Source organism: Pleurodeles waltl, chromosome 3_2 (assembly GCF_031143425.1).
Source record: "Pleurodeles waltl isolate 20211129_DDA chromosome 3_2, aPleWal1.hap1.20221129, whole genome shotgun sequence".
NCBI classification, from domain to species: Eukaryota; Metazoa; Chordata; class Amphibia; order Caudata; family Salamandridae; genus Pleurodeles; species Pleurodeles waltl.
The window spans coordinates 213,950,076-213,969,100 of NC_090441.1; the positions used below are offsets into that span (position 1 = coordinate 213,950,076).

The following is a 19,025-nucleotide window of genomic DNA, read 5'->3' on the forward strand; positions in this document are numbered from 1 at the left end:
CTCACAGGTCTTGGGGGCAGAGACTCACAGGGGGCAAAGACTCACAGGGCTAGGGGCAGAGACTCACAGGGGGCAGAGGCTCACAGGCCTAGGGGGCAGAGACTCACAGGGCTAGGGGCAGAGACTCACAGGGGGCAGAGGCTCACAGGCCTAGGGGGCAGAGACTCACAGGGATAGGGGGCAGAGACCCACAGGGGGCAGAGGCTCACAGGTCTAGGGGGCAGAGACTCACAGGGGGCAAAGACTCACAGGGGCAGAGACTTACACGGATCAGAGACTCACAGGGCTGGGGGTAGAGACTCACAGGGAGCAGAGACTCACAGTGCTAGGGGCAGAGACTCACAGGGGGCAGAGGCGCACAGTGCTAGGGGCAGACACTCACAGGGGGCAGAGGCGCACAGGCCTAGGGGGCAGAGACTCACAGGGCTAGGGGGCAGAGACCCACAGGGGGCAGAGGCTCACAGGTCTAGGGGGCAGAGACTCACAGGGGGCAAAGACTCACAGGGGCAGAGACTTACACGGGTCAGAGACTCACAGGGCTGGGGGTAGAGACTCACAGGGAGCAGAGACTCACAGTGCTAGGGGCAGAGACTCACAGGGGGCAGAGGCGCACAGTGCTAGGGGCAGAGACTCACAGGGGGCAGAGGCGCACAGGCCTAGGGGGCAGAGACTCACAGGGCTAGGGGGCAGAGGCTCACAGGTCTAGGGGGCAGAGACTCACAGGGGGCAAAGACTCACAGGGCTAGGGGGCAGAGACTCACAGGGAGCAGAGGTTCACAGTGCTAGGGGGCAGAGACTCACAGGGCTAGGTAGCAGAGATTCACAGTGTGTGTTAATATAATCTGGGCTACAGGATGGGTGAGGCTTGAGCAGCATGAGAAAGAAAGTGGTCAAGTTGCTGTGTGCCCCCATAGGAGAAGTGTCAACGTGTCTTACAGCGAAGCTGTTGCCTGTGTGCAGGACTCCTTTTCACGTTCACAAGTGCCCCAACCAGTGAGGTAGCCTGTTTAGCAAGAGTGTCATGGGCCTCACTGCAAACAAGGGTGCTGTGGGTCCCATCTGCTAGAACGGTAGTGAAAGACAGATATAATAGGGATGCAGTGAACACCTCCCATTCCTGGGGGATAATCTACAAGATTGTGTACATCAAGTGAGGATTACACAAACATTTCTAGGCACAGGGTGATTAAGTGGTTTTCCTTGAATCACACAATGTTGAGCCAAATGCAGAGGCCACAATTCAAACCTGGGTCTCCACCTTCCAAAAATAGTCAGCTCTAGCCACTTAAGCCTGATGCACAAAGCTATTTAGTGTCTGCAAATGGCGAAATTTGCTGTTTGTGACCGCAAAATACGGTTTGTGACTCTCCGTTAGGAAGGGGCGTGCCAAGGGCGTCCCTTCCAAATAGCGGGTCACGTGGGATGTATGATTGTTTTGCGATCAGGAATGCGGTCGTAAAACAATCGCAGCTTACCACCTACTTCAAATAGGTGGTAACCTATTCGTAAATGCAATATTGTGTAGGGAGGCGCCAACATTTTTTCAGAGCAGGCAATGTTCCTACGGAGCACTGCCTACTCTGAAAAAATGAAAAGGATATTTTAAATTTTTTCTTTGTAATGCATCCCGTTTTCCTTTAAGGAAAACAGGCTGCATATCAAAAAAACTGCTTTCTTTAAAAAGCAGTCACAGACATGGTGGTCTGCTGACCCCAGCAAGCCACCACCCCTGTGAGTGCTGACCATTCCCAATGGGTCACAAAATGCGACCTGCCTCTCGAAAATTAATGAGGCAGGTCCCTTGCGACCCATTTGCAAATAGCAAACAGTGTTGAAGACACTATTGTGCATTAGAGATTGCAACTTGCAATTTGCAAATCGCAAAAATTTGCAAATTGCGAGTCTCAATCTCTAATGGTCGTACATCTGGACCTAAGCCCCATATACTCCCGGATCTCTGAATAGATGTCTGACTGTGCTTGTGCCATTGAAATGATTCATGAACAGATGTCTGAATAGTTCTGAGACATGAATATATGTGTGAGTGGAAGTGTGAATAGTTTTGTAATACTGGATAGATATATAAATAAAAATATGTTAGAAGCCAGCAGTCTAAATAAATTCATAATCTTTACATGTTGCTTTTACAGGCACGACGAGTGATTGGAGATTTTGGGATTCCGATATCCATTCTGCTCATGGTTCTAGTTGACTATGCAATCACTGACACATACACACAGGTATGTGCGATCCCTGACACATATACACAGGTATGTGGGATCCCTGACACATATGAGCATGTATGTGCAATCCCTGACACATATACACAGGTATGTGCAATCACTGACACCTATACACAGGTATGTGCAATCACTGACGCACACACAGATATAGGTGCAATCACTGACACTTATTTTCAGGCATGTGCGATCACTGACATATACAATAGGTATGTGCAATCACTGAAACATATACCCTGGAATGTACAATCACTGACACCTATACACAGGCATGTGCAATCACTGATGCATACACACAGGTATGTGCAATCCCTGACACACATTCACAGGCATGTGTGATCACTGATACATACAACAGGTATGTGCAATCACTTACACATGCACTTGTATTTGGGCCATAATCCTATAGTTAATGTGTGCACACACAGACCACAGCACTTTATCAAAGCTAGGAATCTAACATAATCCTTCAAAGCTGCAGACACTTTAACTAGTCCTAAACTGGTAAAGAATGGGTTGCTTGGGTTGTGAGGTTACGTCTGGCAGTATTTATCAGAAGTTTATATTTCCTACAATTCTTCTTGCTGGGAAGCATTAAAAGGGAGACTGATTGAGACCTCTAGCTGCAGATTCCTCACCTCTTTAATATTCGCCAGTTGCCAGACTAGATCCAGAACCTTTTCCACTGTCCCTCTGCACAGCGGAAGGTGACATTGTACAGTTCTGCACTGATGCTTTTCTGCTCGAGAAGTGATGTGCGCAGCCTATGTAGGTGCCAATCCCACGCACCTTTCAGTTCCTTTCTTTCTGTTCCATCAGCCCTGGATCTGCAACTTCTCTCATCTCTCAGGCACCTTTTCTTCACAGTTTTTTCTGTGAAAATGTATCTAGTGCGCAAGGGATGTCACCCCTAAGATGGTAGGTTTTAAACCCTGCAAGGACTGTCGCAAGCAGATATCTGTGATGAATCCCCACCACGTCTTCTTGTGGTGTCTGGGATCGGGCAACAACTGCAGAGACTACACATCGATGAACCAAAAGGCCATCAGAGAACGTAAGGTAAAACTTTACCACGAAACACAAGAAGATGCAGCGACAGGACTGCTCCAAGTCCCGCTCCTAGTCCCGCTCCTAGTCCCGCTCCAAGTCCCGCTCCTAGTCCTGCTCCTAGTCCCATTCCAAGTCCCGCTCCTAGTCCCGCTGTAGGAGGCTGGCATGGCTAGTAGTGGGTACCAAGGGGTACTTACACTCTGTACCAGGTCCAATTATCCCTTATTAGTGTAGAAGAGGTGTTTCTAGCAGCTTAGGCTGGTAGAAGGTAGCTATGGAGAGCAGCTGAGGCTGAACTAGGAGACATGCAAAGCTCCTACTATACCACTGGTGTCATATGCACAATATCATAAGAAAACACAATGCACAGATATACTAAAAATAAAGGTACTTTATTTTTATGACAATATGCCAAAAGTATCTCAGTGAGTACCCTCAGTATGAGGATAAGTTATACACACAAGATATATGTACACAAACCAAAATTATGCAGGTTATAGCAAGAAAAGTAATGCAAGCAGTGTAAAGTTACAATAGATTGCAATGAGAGCACATAGGTATAGGGGCAACACAAACCATATACTCCAAAAGTGGAATGCGAACCACGAATGGACCCCAAACCTATGTGAGCTTGTAGAGGGTCGCTGGGACTGTAAGAAAACAGTGAGGGTTAGAAGAATAGCCCACCCCAAGACCCTGAAAAGTAGGTGTAAAGTGCACCTATATTCCCCAGAGAGCACAGAAGTCATGATAGGGGAATTCTGCAAGGAAGACCAACGCCAGCAATGCAACAAAGGTGGATTTCCGGACGAGAGTACCTGTGGAACAAGGAGACCAAGTCCAAGAGTCGTGACAAAGTCGAGATTGGGCAGATGCCCAGGAAATCCCAGCTGAGAATGCAAAGAAGCTGCCACCGGATGGTAGAAGCTGTGGATTCTGCAAGAACAAAGAGGACTAGGAACTTCCCCTTTGGAGGATGGATGTACCACGTCGTGAAGAAGCTTGCAGAGGTGTTCCCACGCAGAAAGACCGCAAACAAGCCTTGCTAGCTGCAAGTGTCACTGTTGGTGTTTTTGGATGCTGCTGTGGCCCAGGAGGGCCCAGGATGTCGCCAATTGCGTGAGGAGACAGAGGGGTGCCCAGCAAGATAGGGAGCCCTCACAGAAGCAGGCAGCACCCGCAGAAGTGCCGAAACAGGCACTACAAAGAGGAGTGAACCAGAGCTCACCCGAAGTCACAAAAGGAGATCCCACGACACCGGAGGACAACTCAGGAGGTTGTGCACTGCAAGTTAGAGTGTCGGGGACCCAAGCATGGCTGTGCACACAGGAAATCCTGGAAGAGTGCACAGGAGCCGGAGCAGCTGCAAATCACGCGGTACCCAGCAATGCAGTCTAGCGTGGGGAGGCAAGGACTTACCTCCACCAAACTTGGACTGAAGAGTCACTGGACTGTGGGAGTCACTTGTACAGAGTTGCTGAGTTCCAGGGTCTACGCTCGTCGTGCTGAGAGGGGACCCAGAGGACCGGTGATGCAGTTCTTTTGGTGCCTGCGGTTGCAGGGGGAGGATTCCGTCGTCCCACGGGGGATTTCTTTGGAGCCTCTAGTGCAGAGAGGAGGCAGGCTACCCCCACAGCATGCACCACCAGGAAAACAGTCGAGAAGGCGGCAGGATCAGCGATACAAGGTTGCAGTAGTTGTCTTTGCTACTTTGTTGCGGTTTTGCAGGCTTCCTGAGCAGTCAGCGGTCGATTCTGTGGCAGAAGGTGAAGAGAGAGATGCAGAGGAGCTCTGATGAGCTCTTGCATTCATTATATAAAGAATTCCCCAAAGCAGAGACCCTAAATAGCCAGAAACGGAGGTTTGGCTACCTAGGAAGGAGGATAGGCTAGCAAGACAGGTAAGAGCCTATCAGAAGGGGTCTCTGACGTCACCTGCTGGCACTGGCCACTCAGAGAAGTCCAGTGTGCCAGCAGCACCTCTGTTTCCAAGATGGCAGAGGTCTGGAGCACACTGGAGGAGCTCTGGGCACCTCCCCTGGGAGGTGCAGGTCAGGGGAGTGGTCACTCCCCTTTCCTTTGTCCAGTTTCTCACCAGAGCAGGGCTGGGGGATCCCTGAACCGGTGTAGACTGGCTTATGCAGAGATGGGCACCATCTGTGCCCATCAAAGAATTTCCAGAGGCTGGGGGAGGCAACTCCTCCCCAGCCCTGACACCTTTTTCCAAAGGGAGAGGGTGTAACACCCTCTCTCTGAGGAAGTCCTTTGTTCTGCCTTCCTGGGCCAAGCCTGGCTGGACCCCAGGAGGGCAGAAACCTGTCTGAGGGGTTGGCAGCAGCAGCAGCTGCAGTGAAACCCTGGGAAAGGCAGTTTGGCAGTACCCGGGTCTGTGCTACAGACTTGGGGGATCATGGAATTGTCTCCCCAATGCCGGAATGGCATTGGGGTGACAATTCCATGATCTTAGACATGTTACATGGCCATGTTCGGGGTTAACATTGTGACGCTATACATAGGTAGTGACCTATGTATAGTGCACACATGTAATGGTGTCCCCGCACTCACAAAGTCTGGGGAATTTGCCCTGAACGAAGTGGGGGCACCTTGGCTAGTGCCAGGGTGCCCACACACTAAGTAACTTAGCACCCAACCTTTACCAGGTAAAGGTTAGACATGTAGGTGACTTATAAGTTACTTAAGTGCAGTGGTAAATGGCTGTGAAATAACGTGGACGTTATTTCACTCAGGCTGCAGTGGCAGGCCTGTGTAAGAATTGTCAGAGCTCCCTGTGGGTGGCAAAAGAAATGCTGCAGCCCATAGGGATCTCCTGGAACCCCAATACCCTGGGTACCTCAGTACCATATACTAGGGAATTATAAGGGTGTTCCAGTATGCCAATGTGAATTGGTGAAATTGGTCACTAGCCTGTTAGTGACCATTTGTACTGAGAGAGCATAACCACTGAGGTTCTGGTTAGCAGAGCCTCAGTGAGACAGTTAGGCATCACACAGGGAACATATACATATAGGTCACAAACTTATGAGCACTGGGGTCCTGGCTAGCAGGGTCCCAGTGACACATAACAAACATACTGATAACATAGGAATTTCACTATGATCACTGGGCCCTGGCTAGCAGGATCCCAGTGAGACAGTGAAAACACCTGACATACACTCACAAACAGGCCAAAAGTGGGGGTAACAAGGCTAGAAAGAGGCTACTTTCTCACACCCGCTCCAAGTCCCGCTCCTAGTCCCGCTCCCAGTCCCTCCCCTAGTCCCGCTCCAAGTCCAAAGCTCGGTCCCACTCCCAGAGCCACTTCAGAGGCAGTTCTTCAGTGTGCACCAAGTCCTCCAATAAACTAAAAAAATACAAGAAGTAGAAGTGGAGCTCTTCTCCTTTGTGCTATTTCTACTCTCCTGATAAAGCACGTGAGTGGCACCAACCATCTTGTGCCTGCCGTCGAAGTTGGCCAACTTGGGTGCCAGCTCTACAGTTGGTTTTGGCACAACCCACGTTTCTGAGGCCTTCCTCCATGCTGTGCTAGATTGAAGCCTTCCATGCATCTTTGATCTGGCTCTTTGGATCCCTACTGATTCCCTCTTTCGGGTCTTGGAGTCCTCATGGACCTGAGAGGCTGTCCACCTGGACAATTGCTCTCAGGTTCAACCTCAGCACTGGCTGGACCCCCTGAGATGCTTCTGCTCTCAGCTCCAGTTCTGACGATGCCCCTGGCACGCATACCCATGCCAGCCACGTAGGTTGATGCTGATGTTGACCTCACCTCCTGAAGAGGTGGCTCAATTCTTTCTCTGATGCCAAATTGACACCGGTCTGACTTTGATCAATGTCGCCCCTGAATCTAAGCGAGGCGCCCATTTCCACAGTCACATTGCCATAAGTCAGGCAACACTATTTGCATTACCTTTTTGGGACCGACTCTCACAACAGTGACCTGGCAATGGATTAGCTCAGCCCTATACCAAGGACAACTCGTGTCAGGACTTGCAGGAGGGTAGTTCGCTGGATACCTCCCCAGAGATGGCCCTTTTCTTCCCTCCTGGCCCAGCCACAAAAGAACATCCCTCATACACTACAGTTATGCGTAGGGCATCCGAAGTCCTTGACCATCAGCTCCCCACCATGGAGGTAAAAACAAGCATATTGTCTGAGGTCGTGCACCTGGGCCAGGCTGATTCTGAGCTCCTCCTCTCTTTCAATGAGGCCCTGACTGATACTACCCCCAACAACTTCCCTATCACTCCCCCTGACAGTGAATCAGGGCAAGTGAAAACATTTGGAAAGCACCTCTTCTTTTGGCCCTGCAATTTATCGGTGCTTCCTGTTAGGCTGTTAGGCTCCGGCCCTCTGGGATTTGGTTGCACAAGTCCTCCCTAGCGTACCAGATAACCTTCGCTCCATCCTTTCTCAGGCTATTCAAGATGGTCATAACACAGCCCAGTTCACAATTTGTTGCTGCATGGACACAACCAACTCTGTTGAGCGAGCTATATGTACCAGTGTTACCTTTCATTGTCATGCGTAGCTACTTTCAACTGAGTTCTTGTGCGATGTCTAGTCCTCTCTGATGGACATGCCCTTCAATGGGACTCGCCTGTTTGAGGCAAGGCTGACTCTGCCCTTGAACATTTCAAGGAGAAAGGCTACCTCTTGTTTTAAGACTTGAACATCCAAAGATGAGTTGCAAAAGGTTTTAGTAAGTATATACGAACAACCCCTGAACATCTTCCTTGATCAGCAACTGTCTGCCTTCTGCCCCAGGAATCCACGACTGGAATCCTGGTTACACCATTCATCTGGTTGCATAGCTACAACACAGCTCCCCTTTTTAAAAAAATATTACATATAACATATTACTAATATTATTTTATATATATATATATATATATATATATATATATATATATATATACAAACAATAAGTATGCATACACAATAAGAAAACATTCATTAATTACACTTGTAATCCTTCTGCCATGCAGGTTTAATTCTGATCTGTTGATTTCTTTACCTGCAATGTTGGATTTGCTATCAAGATTCTCACTTTCATTTGACAAAAACGTATACTCTAAATCACTGCACGAAGTTATTCTACAGGTATTTCATTTCTTACCATCATCCAACCATGCACTGTTACCATCAATTTTCTTGATCTGGATCTTTGACCATATGGTTGACATGTTCTTACCCAATCACCACATTTAAATCTACATAACTTGTTTCTCAAGTGTAACTTGTCATTATGGGCCTGATTCTAACTTTGGAGGACGGTGTTAAACTGTCCCAAAAGTGGCGGATATACCACCTACCGTATTACGAGTTCCATAGGATATAATGGACTCGTAATACGGTAGGTGGTATATCCGCCACTTTTGGGACGGTTTAACACCGTCCTCCAAAGTTAGAATCAGGCCCTATGTCTGCTCTGATACTTATCTTGATAACTCTTTACCTTTTTCTCTATGTCTTTCCTATTTGTCACTTTAGTATTTTACCTATTTATCCATGCAGGCGTCAACTTTGTATTGGCTGACCTCCCCTTCAACAGAGGAGTCTCTTTAGTAACAGAGTGCGGTGTGTTACGATAATTCCAAATCATGTCCTTGACAGCCTTTTTGGAGTCATTATCTTGTCCTCAGCTAATTGTACACATTCCTTTAATACTCAGTCAAACCTCTCAACAAGACCATTCTCTCTAGGATTGTATACAGCAGTTGTATGATGTTGCATTCCAGTCTTCTTTAAGTACCTTTTAAACTCATCAGCAATAAACTGAGGCCCATTATCAGTAACAATGCACTCTGGATAACCTTCTCTTCGAAAAATGTCTTCACAAAAATCTATAATACTGCTAGCCTTTATATCTCTCACAAAAGCTACCTCTGGCCATTTAGAAGAATAATCCATTAGTATTATGGCATATTTGTTTTCAGTTCCTCTGGCACCAAACTGTCCACAAACATCCATATCTACTTTCTGCCACGGTTTGTCTGGCGGTTTTGTAGCCGAAATAGGAGATTCCTCTGACTTGTGTGTTTTATCACTGCATGTACATGCTATACAATTTGGAATACACCTCTCTATCTCTTTGTCCATACCAGGCCACCAAAAATCTACTCGGGCATTCCTTTTCATGCCTGACATGACACTGTGTCCTTCATGCAATAATTCCAATAGTCTGGATCTAATACCCACAGGTACCACCAACCTCTCTCCTCTCCTTAATATTCCATTTATGTTCGATAATTCCGACCACACCATTTTATACTAATTGAATTATTTTCTTATATTTTCCGCTTGATAATTTGCACTAGATAAACTCACACATATCCTTCTCATCACTTCATCATTTCAAACAGCCTGTTTCCCCTCACTCTCATCTATAGCGCATCCACTTACTTCAGTAATATTGGCTACCAGCCATTCCTCACCAGCCTGAATATCACTATCCTTATCAGACACTTGTGAGGGAAGACGAGACACACAGTCTGCACTCATATTCTAACACAAAATCATACTCCTTCAAACGGTACAACCATTAAGCTATTCTTGGTATAGCTTTTCCAGCACCTTTTGTGGTAAATAAATCTATTAACAGCTTATGATCAGTCTTTAATTCAAACTGGCTCCCCCACACATACGTTTTAAAATAATTGACACCCCACCATCATGTCAGCACTTCCTTTTCAATAACTGAATATGTGGGTTCTGCCGCTTTGAGTGTACGTAAAGCAAATGCCACCACACGTTCTTGCCCTTCTTTACTTTGCATAAGAACCGCTCCTAACCCATAGGCACTGGCATCCACTACAAAAATCGTGCGATCTTGTGGATCGAATGGTCTCAAAGCTACAGTAGTTGTGATCCCTCTTTGTATCCCCTCAAATGCTTTCCGACACTCTGGTGACCAAACAAATTTGATACCATTCTCCATTAAATTCCTTAACTCATGTACCTTCTCTGCAAATTGTTGCATAAACTTGGAATAATATTCAGCAAGACCCAGAAAGGATTCCAATTGCTCTTTATCCCTTGGCAAGGTAGCCTTCTCAATTGCCTCCAATAAGTTTCTCTTTGGTCTTACACCATGTACTGACAAAGTATGACCTAAGTATTCTATTTACTTTACTGCAAATTTACTTTTTTCTGTACCTATAGTTAATCCTGCATCCTGCATCCTGCAGTTTCTGTAATACTCTATTCAAAACAATTTTATGATCATCCATTTCTTTTCCCCACACTAATATGTTGTCTTGAAATACTACCACATTAGACATGTCTTTTAAAATGTTATTCATGATACTTTGAAAAACTGATGACACTGATGCCAATCCAGATTGCATCAGCAAAAATTGGAAAGCGCCTTCAGGACTAATAAATGACGTGAGATGTCTTGATTGTGGATGTAAACAAATTTGATGATAAGTTCTGTACAAATCTATCGAAGAAAAATACTTTGCATCTTTTATACTAGATATCAATTCATTTATGTGGGGTAAGGGATACCGATCCACCCAAATGTTTTGATTAAGATCTCTCAAATCTATACACATGCGCACTTTGCCATTTGGTTTGCGTGCCAAAACAATTGGACTGAACCATTCAGATGACTCTGTTGGTTCATTGACTTTAGCATCGCATAAACTCTTTAGCTCTTCTTTAAGTTGCACTCTTAATGCAAATGGTACATTTCTCACTTAGTGCACTCTCTGCACACTCCCAGCTTTTAAAGTTATGCAGTATTCAAACTTGTCCAAACAACCTAAATTATTTGCAAACGATTTTGGAAATTTTGCACTCCATTTTTCTTTTTCATTTTCCCCAGTTAGCAATACCCGATTCGGATCTAGAATCATTCCTAACGCTTTTTGCTCCCTCCAACCAAAAAGGGCTGTACCTTGCTTCACCACTTACACATGTGCTTCAGCACTCTTATTTTTGTATCCTAACTTACAGTTGAAATATCCAATCAATGGTAATTTTACATCACAGTATCCCTCAGGTTCAATGTCTGGAGGAGATAAGTTGTATTTTCCTATCTCGTCCCACATTTGTTCACTTATTATGGTGTAAGGAGAACAAGAGTCTGCCCAAACTGTAATACTGTTGTCATTAACTTTCCTTATACATTTTGGTGGATGATATCCTTTTGTGATTTCTACAACTTTGTTATTATAAATAACCAACACTTCAACACTTTCTCCTGCATCATCCTCACCATCCATGCATACTACTCTGTACTCATTGACCACAATCACAGATTGCAGTTTTTTTCTTTGCTGCCCCTCCAATTTGCATACCGTGAAAAATATCCTATCTTTCCACAATTAAAGAATTTTGCAGAGACGACAAGGCAACTTGCAGTATCTGCAATATGGTTAGTGCTTCCACATCTGTAACATGTGCGCCTATTTTTAGGTGCCTGCAATTAATTGTAATTATTTAAACTCCTTTTACATTTGTACACTACATTAATTTTGTCAAACTCACCACTGTTTTTACAATTGTCGATGCTAAGTTCTTTTAAATATTTTGTTGTATTCTCTATTCGCCTTGCTCTGTTTATCGTTTTTTGTAGCGACGGATCCTTCAATTATAACAATCTTTCCTGTATTTTAATATTACATTTTCTATTAATAAATTGATCCCTTATTATCTCCTCATGCAAATCCTTAATCTTGCATGTGGCAGCCAATGTTCTCAATTCAGACACATACTGTTCCACTGTTTCACCTGGGAGTTTAATTCTGGAGAAAAACTTATGTCTTTCTACGACCACACTCGTTTTTCTGCCATAATTCTCATCCAAAGCTTTCATTGCCTCCATATATACATCTGTGTCTACATTTTCAGATTCTGACTCTTTTTCCCCTTCACCATCTGCATTAAGTGAAGAAGCACGGTTAGCCTTGGGCAATTTTTTTAAAACTTTCCTCCCTTCTATTCCCAAATTATGTTTTAGTAATGCTCATTTTCTTAATGCTTCGAATGTTTCCCCACCTACTGCATCCAAATAAGTCTCATAAGAGTCACGCCAATCCTCCAATATCATACTAGGAGGACCTGGGTTCTGCAGAAACTTGGGAGGAGCAAAAATTTATGAAATATCAATTTTTCTAATTTTAAGAAAAGGAAAGGAAAAAAGAGAGAATAAGAAAGAAAGAGAAAACAATTTGAAAAATGTACACAAATATCAAATCTCCACACTCCAACACGTAACCCACTACTTAGATTTTAACTTGTAACATTAGCAACAAATATCAACGCACACTGTTGATTCTCAATACACAACAATACTATTAAATTTTGTCCATGAAATTAAAATAACTGACCAAAAGAACTAACGTGGTCACCGTTGTCCATAAACACATCCAGAATTCACTTGTAGCACAGTTCCACGTTAGAGTCCCATGTGTTCAACTACCCATACCATTATTCCTCCGGTTTCAATCATCTGACACGCAGATTTTCCTCCTGCATAGACCTGTTCCTGTTGAACACGTAAATGACGTGAAAACGTCATAGTGCGCCCTTACATCACCTCCGACGTGACAACAGCGCTCAACACCTTCGTTTACGGACGCTCTGATGTTCGCATGTCTTGCTTCCTGAGAACACACACACGTCACCAAAGCTCCTCAGCCGTCTATGGTAAAACAATTACAATTCCTTTAACGCTCCAGAGTGCTCGCGCTTGCACTCCTTGAATACTCACAATGCTCGCATTTTTTTTATATACAAACGACAATCAACTTCCAATGCGTCGCTCAATAAAACTATCAGCATTTCTCTTCAGTGTTGATCAAATCCAATAGCACCATCTAGCAGGCAACACTGTTCCAAAACACATTGTTTTTTTTTTTTTTTTTAAATGCTCGTACCTCGTATCGTGTCGCTTAACACTTCCTTAGCAGACTTTCCTTCTGGATTATCCAAACATTGAATAAACAGAAAATCAGGGGTCGATATTCCTCGTTGGCGTGTCTCCAGTAGTAGATTTCACAGTTAGTCTTCACCAATAGCAGATTTCACAGATAATTTTCGCCAGTAGCAGACTTCACATTTAATTTCCGCCAGTAGCAGATTTCACAGATACTTCATTCTTGGTGGAATACCGATCCAATCCTCGTCGCCATTTTCTAAGACTTGAACATCCAAAGATAAGTTGAAAATGGTTTTATTAAGTATATATGAACAACCCCTGAACACCCTCCTTGATCAGCAACTGTCTGTCTTGTGCCCCAGGAATCCACACCTGGAATCCTGGGAAGAGGCATTGGTTGCCTGGTTACACCATGCATCTGGGTGCATAGCTACAACATCTTGCTCTCTGGGCAACCCTGTCCAGGCTCGCCAGCCGCACCCATTTACTGTTACTTTCGTGGCTTTGGCTGAAGCATCCCTTACCACCATCCTGCCCTGCCAAACCTCTTAAGTGCACCTTTAGAGGGTCACTGCCACCCAGCAGGAGACAGAATCCACTGATTCTATCCGGGTTGGCAAGCGATCACTTTGGACAGGTAGGTCATGCTTTCCCCTTCCTTGCTTCCCAAACACACACCTTACACCGAAAACCTAGCAACTGGCGGACAACCATCACTCCATTTTGCGGCAGGAACTGTAAGCCCTTTGGGACAGATGGGCTGTTGAGAGGGAGCAAGCACCAGAAGTAGGACACAGTTGTTACTCCCACCACTTTCTGGTTCTCAAGAACGATGGAGGTCTTAGGCTTATTCTAGATGTGTGCCCTCTCAATCTCTTCCTCCAGAACAAGATACTCAAAATGCTCATCCTGGCCCAGCTCTTGTTTTCCCTCGGCCCTGGAGACAGAATGGTGGTGATGGACCTGCAGGATGCCTGTTTCTATATCCCATCTTGCCGGCCCATCGCCGCTACCTGTGCTTTATGGTGGGACAGGACAATTTCCAGTCCGCTGTGCTCTCCTTTGGTCTCACCAACGCCCCTTGGGTGTTCATGAAAGTGATGACCATGGTAGCAGTGCACCTTTGGAGGTCAGGGATGCTAGTCTTACCCCTACCTCAGCGACTGGCTTTTAAAGGTGGGCGTGCTCACCCCAGGAAGTCATCAACCATCTCTAGACTATGGTGAACCTCCTGTCATTTTAGGGGTTCACTATCAACGTGCAGATGTCACACCTGACTGTTTCTCAGATGTTCCCCTTTATTGGATCCATTCTGGACACAGTTCAGTTGAATGCCTTTCCACTAGGAAAGAGAGTTCAGGACATTCAGGCTCTGATCTTGATCTTTCAGCCTCAGGCCTGAATTTTAGTGAGGCTGACTCAGAGGCTGCTGCGACTAATGACCTCCTGCATCCTGCTGGTCAAGCACGCCAGGTGGCATATGCGGCAACTGCAGTGTGATCTAAAGTCCCAGTCATCACATCTTCAAGGGGACCTCTCTACCCACATACATATTTTTGAGGAGACAGCGAAAAATCAGCAGCAGTGGCTGGTGGACCATGATTGGGTCCGCAGCAGACCCCTTTCAGTTCCGCACTCGTGGCTGACAGTGGTGACCGATGCGTTGGCCACATGGGAGGATCGGTGAGAGGCCTAGGTCTCTAATAGAGTCCCTGCTTTATAGCAAACTTCTAGAGATACGGACCATCCTCTTGGTATTGAGAGCCTTCCTGCCATCCATCAAGGGGGTGCTGTTACAGGTACTCATGGACACCACCACCATATACAGTACTGTAACAAACAGGGCGGGTGCAGTCACGGACCATGTGCCAGGAGACCATTCAGCTCTGGAATTGACTGGACCAACAAGGGATTTTCCTGATGGTGAATCTCATAGCAGGCTCTTTGACTGCTAAGGTGGATGAACTTGGCCTGTTGGCATCCAGCAGATCACGAGTGGCAGTTATGTGCGAAGGTGCGGCGGGGTCTCTTCACAAATGGGTCAGACCTTGGCTCTATATGTCCACCATCACCAAGAAAACTCAGGAACTCAGGACTCCTGTATGCCCTTCCACTGCAATACCTTTCCTGCCCTGAGTTCTAAAGAAGATCTTGACTGACCCAGCCCAAGATATCCTAGTGGCTCCGGATTGGGCACTGAAAGTTTGATATCCTGAACTCCTGGGGTTTTAATAGGTGTCCTCTGATCAGGCTACCCCACCAGGAGGATCTGCTGTTGCAGCAGGACGGTTGAGTTCTACATTCTGGCTTTCACAATATCCACCTCCATGCATGAAGATTGAGTGGCACAGGATGAATGCCTTAGGTGTCCTTTCTGGAGGTGGTGGTAGATGTCATCTTGGCAGCCAGGCAAAGACTGTATACGCCTGTTGCTGGGACACATTTGTGGTTTGGTGCCGATCACTCCAGATTGACTCCATCCAGGCCCATTGCCTGATGTCCTGTTGTTTGTTCCTTCTGTAGACTAGCAAGGCCTTGCTTTGGACACAGTTAAAGGTTATCTTCCAGCTCTTTTGGCCTTCATGCAATTGCCTGATCAGATGTCATTATTAAATCACTGGTCCTTACTTATTCAATATGTACTCCATTCAAGCCACTGCATAGCTGTCCCCTACAGCTCCTCGCCATTAAAACGGTGTTTCTAATTGACATCACCACAACAATGTGTTTGAGGGAGCTTCGGGCTCTCTGTGTTCATACACCACCTTCTTACCCAGTAAGCTGGTTCTGTGAACTTTAGCAACCTTTCTAGTGAAAGTTGTGAGACCGTGCCACGTCAGTCAAACCATCACCCTGAGGGCGAAATATGCTCCACCTCACTCCTCTAAGGAGAAAGAGGGAAGACTCCATCGCTTGAATCATAAAAGAGTGCACAGCTTCTTCCTTGATTGTACCAAAAACACAGGGCAGACGATTAGCTCTTTGTGGGGTTTCAAGGAGTTATAAAAGGTGAGGCTGTGCAGAAGCTTACCATCTCTTTCTGGATCATGCTCTGCATTAATATCTGCACCTTGTTGCCAACAAAGCAGCCCTCAGAAGGACTGCGCACCCAATCCACCATGGCCAAAGCAGCTACCACTGTCTTACCACACGGAGTCCCTGTCCCAGGCACCTGCCAGGCAGCCCCGTGGGCATCCTTCCACATGTTCATGAAGCACTTTTGTCTGGACATCCAGGTCTGCATAGAAGGGCACATTGCCTGCTTGTTCCTGCAGGACTTTTTCGTCTGAGTCCATTCGCAGCCCACCTCCAGTTATATACTGCTTTGGTATCTGTTCAGGAGCTGAGGAATCTGCAGATAGCAGTCTCTATCACAGGAACAAGTTACTTACCTTTGGTAACACTCTTTCTAGTGGAGAGTCTGCCTTGCCACAGATTCCTCACCGACCCTCTCATCCTCCTCATTCTGTGATTGGACTCAACCCATTATTAAAATCCTAAATCGAGGAATCTGCTCACTGGTCTATCAATTTGCTCTTAGGGCTTCATGTCTGGGGGAGTGAAAATCTCAAACGCAACTGACGTCAGTGCACAGGAGTGGGGCATATATATATATATATATATATATATATATATATATATATATATACACACACACACACATCACTTCTGGAGTGAAACAGCATCAATTCCGCACCTTCCGGCACACAAAGGTGCTGCTGAAATGTTTCCGGATCCAGTCTGACACTTGGGAAACATTTAAAAGGTGATGAGTCTGCAGCTAGATGGAGTCTCGGCCAAAAACAGCATTACGGTAGATTTCGGGGCTCGCTGCATTTGATCCAAAGGCTCTAGGGAAGCCCATGTGGGAGGGGTTGCAATAGTCTGGACCTGCATTGATTAAGGCTCACAGTACAAGAGCTCTTCGCAAAAGTAAGGTGAGAAAGAGGGGAGGGCGTTTGAGCCTATTGATTTGGAAGTATTTTTTTTTTACCATGCCCATCACTTCAGCATCAAATAAAAACCCCAGGTTTGTTACCTTTTGTGATGGTTAGTTGTGATCAAAGATTTCCAGGATCCCCAGAGTAGCTGGGGAAGACCTACCCTTGATTCCAAACATAACCAGTTGACTGAGGAAGTTGATGTTGTCTCACCCTTGGGTAAACACAAGCAACCGTTGCATATCCACACCAGGTTACTCATCATCATGAGAAAAGCTGATGTGGACCTGGGTATCATCTCTGTATGATTAGATGGAGGCCTAATGTTTATTAATCAGCTCAAAGAGAAGACGTGGATGTATGTTGAACAGTGCAGGGAAAGGGCATGCCCCTGGGATGGCCACATTCAGTAGTGCTAAAATTAGAAAGGAAACGAGCCACCTTAACTTGGTAGGATCTAGGAACCAAGAAGTGAAGCCTTCTCAGGTTTTGCTGATGACTTTGACATGGTGGCTGGGTCTCTCAGAAGGATTCTGTAGTTCACTGCATATAACACTGGGGACATGTCCTGAATGTCACTCCCTCTTCAGTGAAGTTTACTATATAATACCCCAGCTGCACAAAATACTCTAAACTCTTATTGTACAAGGAATAGGGTTGAATACGCTTCTTGCAGATCAGACACACACCACTTACAGTAAAGTGCTCTACAGATTCGAGATACAACACAACAGGACACATAAACCCTTCATACAATCTCGCTGATAGACACCACCACAGTTATAGCTCTTCATCCATTTGACTTTCTTCCATGTTTTCTGGGTTTGTTCCACAGAAGCTGAACGTCCCATCAGGGCTATCGGTTACATCCCCACACAAGCGTGGCTGGTTCATCCCCCCACTGGGCAGCAGGCAGCCGTTCCCCCTGTGGATGATGTTTGGTTCATCTGTCCCAGCCCTCCTGGTCTTCATCCTCATCTTTATGGAGACCCAGATCACAACGTGAGTATAGTATGTATGATGTGATCATCTGGAATAACAAATTCACCATCCGACCTCCTTGCGGCAGAACATGTCTTGTCTCCTAGTGAGTTCACATTCTAATCATATCCTAGTTACCTCTTTATCCTAATATGGGTAACAAATCTTCATACTATCCTGACCGAGTGTCCTATCCACATCCTTATCGTGATTTCCCACCTAGAACCTCACCATGACTCCAGTACCTCATTGACATCCATCTCTGACACGGTACACCATCCACACACTATCCTGACTCCAGTACCTCATCCACACCCTGCTCTGACACGGTACAACATCCACCCACTATCCTGACCCCAGTACCTCCTCGATGCCCTGCTCTGACACGGTACAACATCAACGCACTATCCTGACTCCAGTACCTCATTAATATCCTTAGTCTGATTGTGGTACACCACCCATCATCTTTATTCTGGCTCTGGTAGCCCGCACTTATCCTGTCTTCAGTACTCCATATGTATTATGAGTCCAATACTTTCTCCACATCCTGATACTGATTCCAGTACCCCATCAATACCCTTATCCTGACTGCAGTACACTATTCTTATCCTGACTCTGGTCCCCCATCCACATTGTGATACTGACTCCAATACCCCATCACACATCCATAGCCTGTGTCCAGTATCTCATCCACATACTTATTTGGATTGTGATACTCCACTAATCATCCTAATTCTGACTCTAATACACCATCCTTCTCCTGACTCCAGTACCCCATCCTTGTCCTGACTCGTTTGATACCACCTTCACATCCTGGCACTGACTCCAGGATCACATCCATGCCCTTATCCTGACTCCAGGACATATTTGTTTCCCTAACTCAATATCCACTCCATGTCCTGATCCTGTC

At 45.8% G+C, this 19,025-nt stretch overlaps 1 protein-coding gene across 1 annotated transcript in view; it reads left to right on the forward strand.

Annotated features, from left to right (window-relative positions):
- SLC4A3 (solute carrier family 4 member 3) overlaps nt 1-19,025 on the forward strand; it is a 706,827-nt gene that overhangs the window by 622,467 nt on the left and 65,335 nt on the right. The window contains exons 18-19 of the mRNA XM_069227213.1: nt 2,151-2,240; nt 17,970-18,136. Of these exons, the coding sequence (XP_069083314.1) occupies nt 2,151-2,240; nt 17,970-18,136 (257 nt within the window). The remainder of the gene's footprint in view (nt 1-2,150; nt 2,241-17,969; nt 18,137-19,025) is intronic.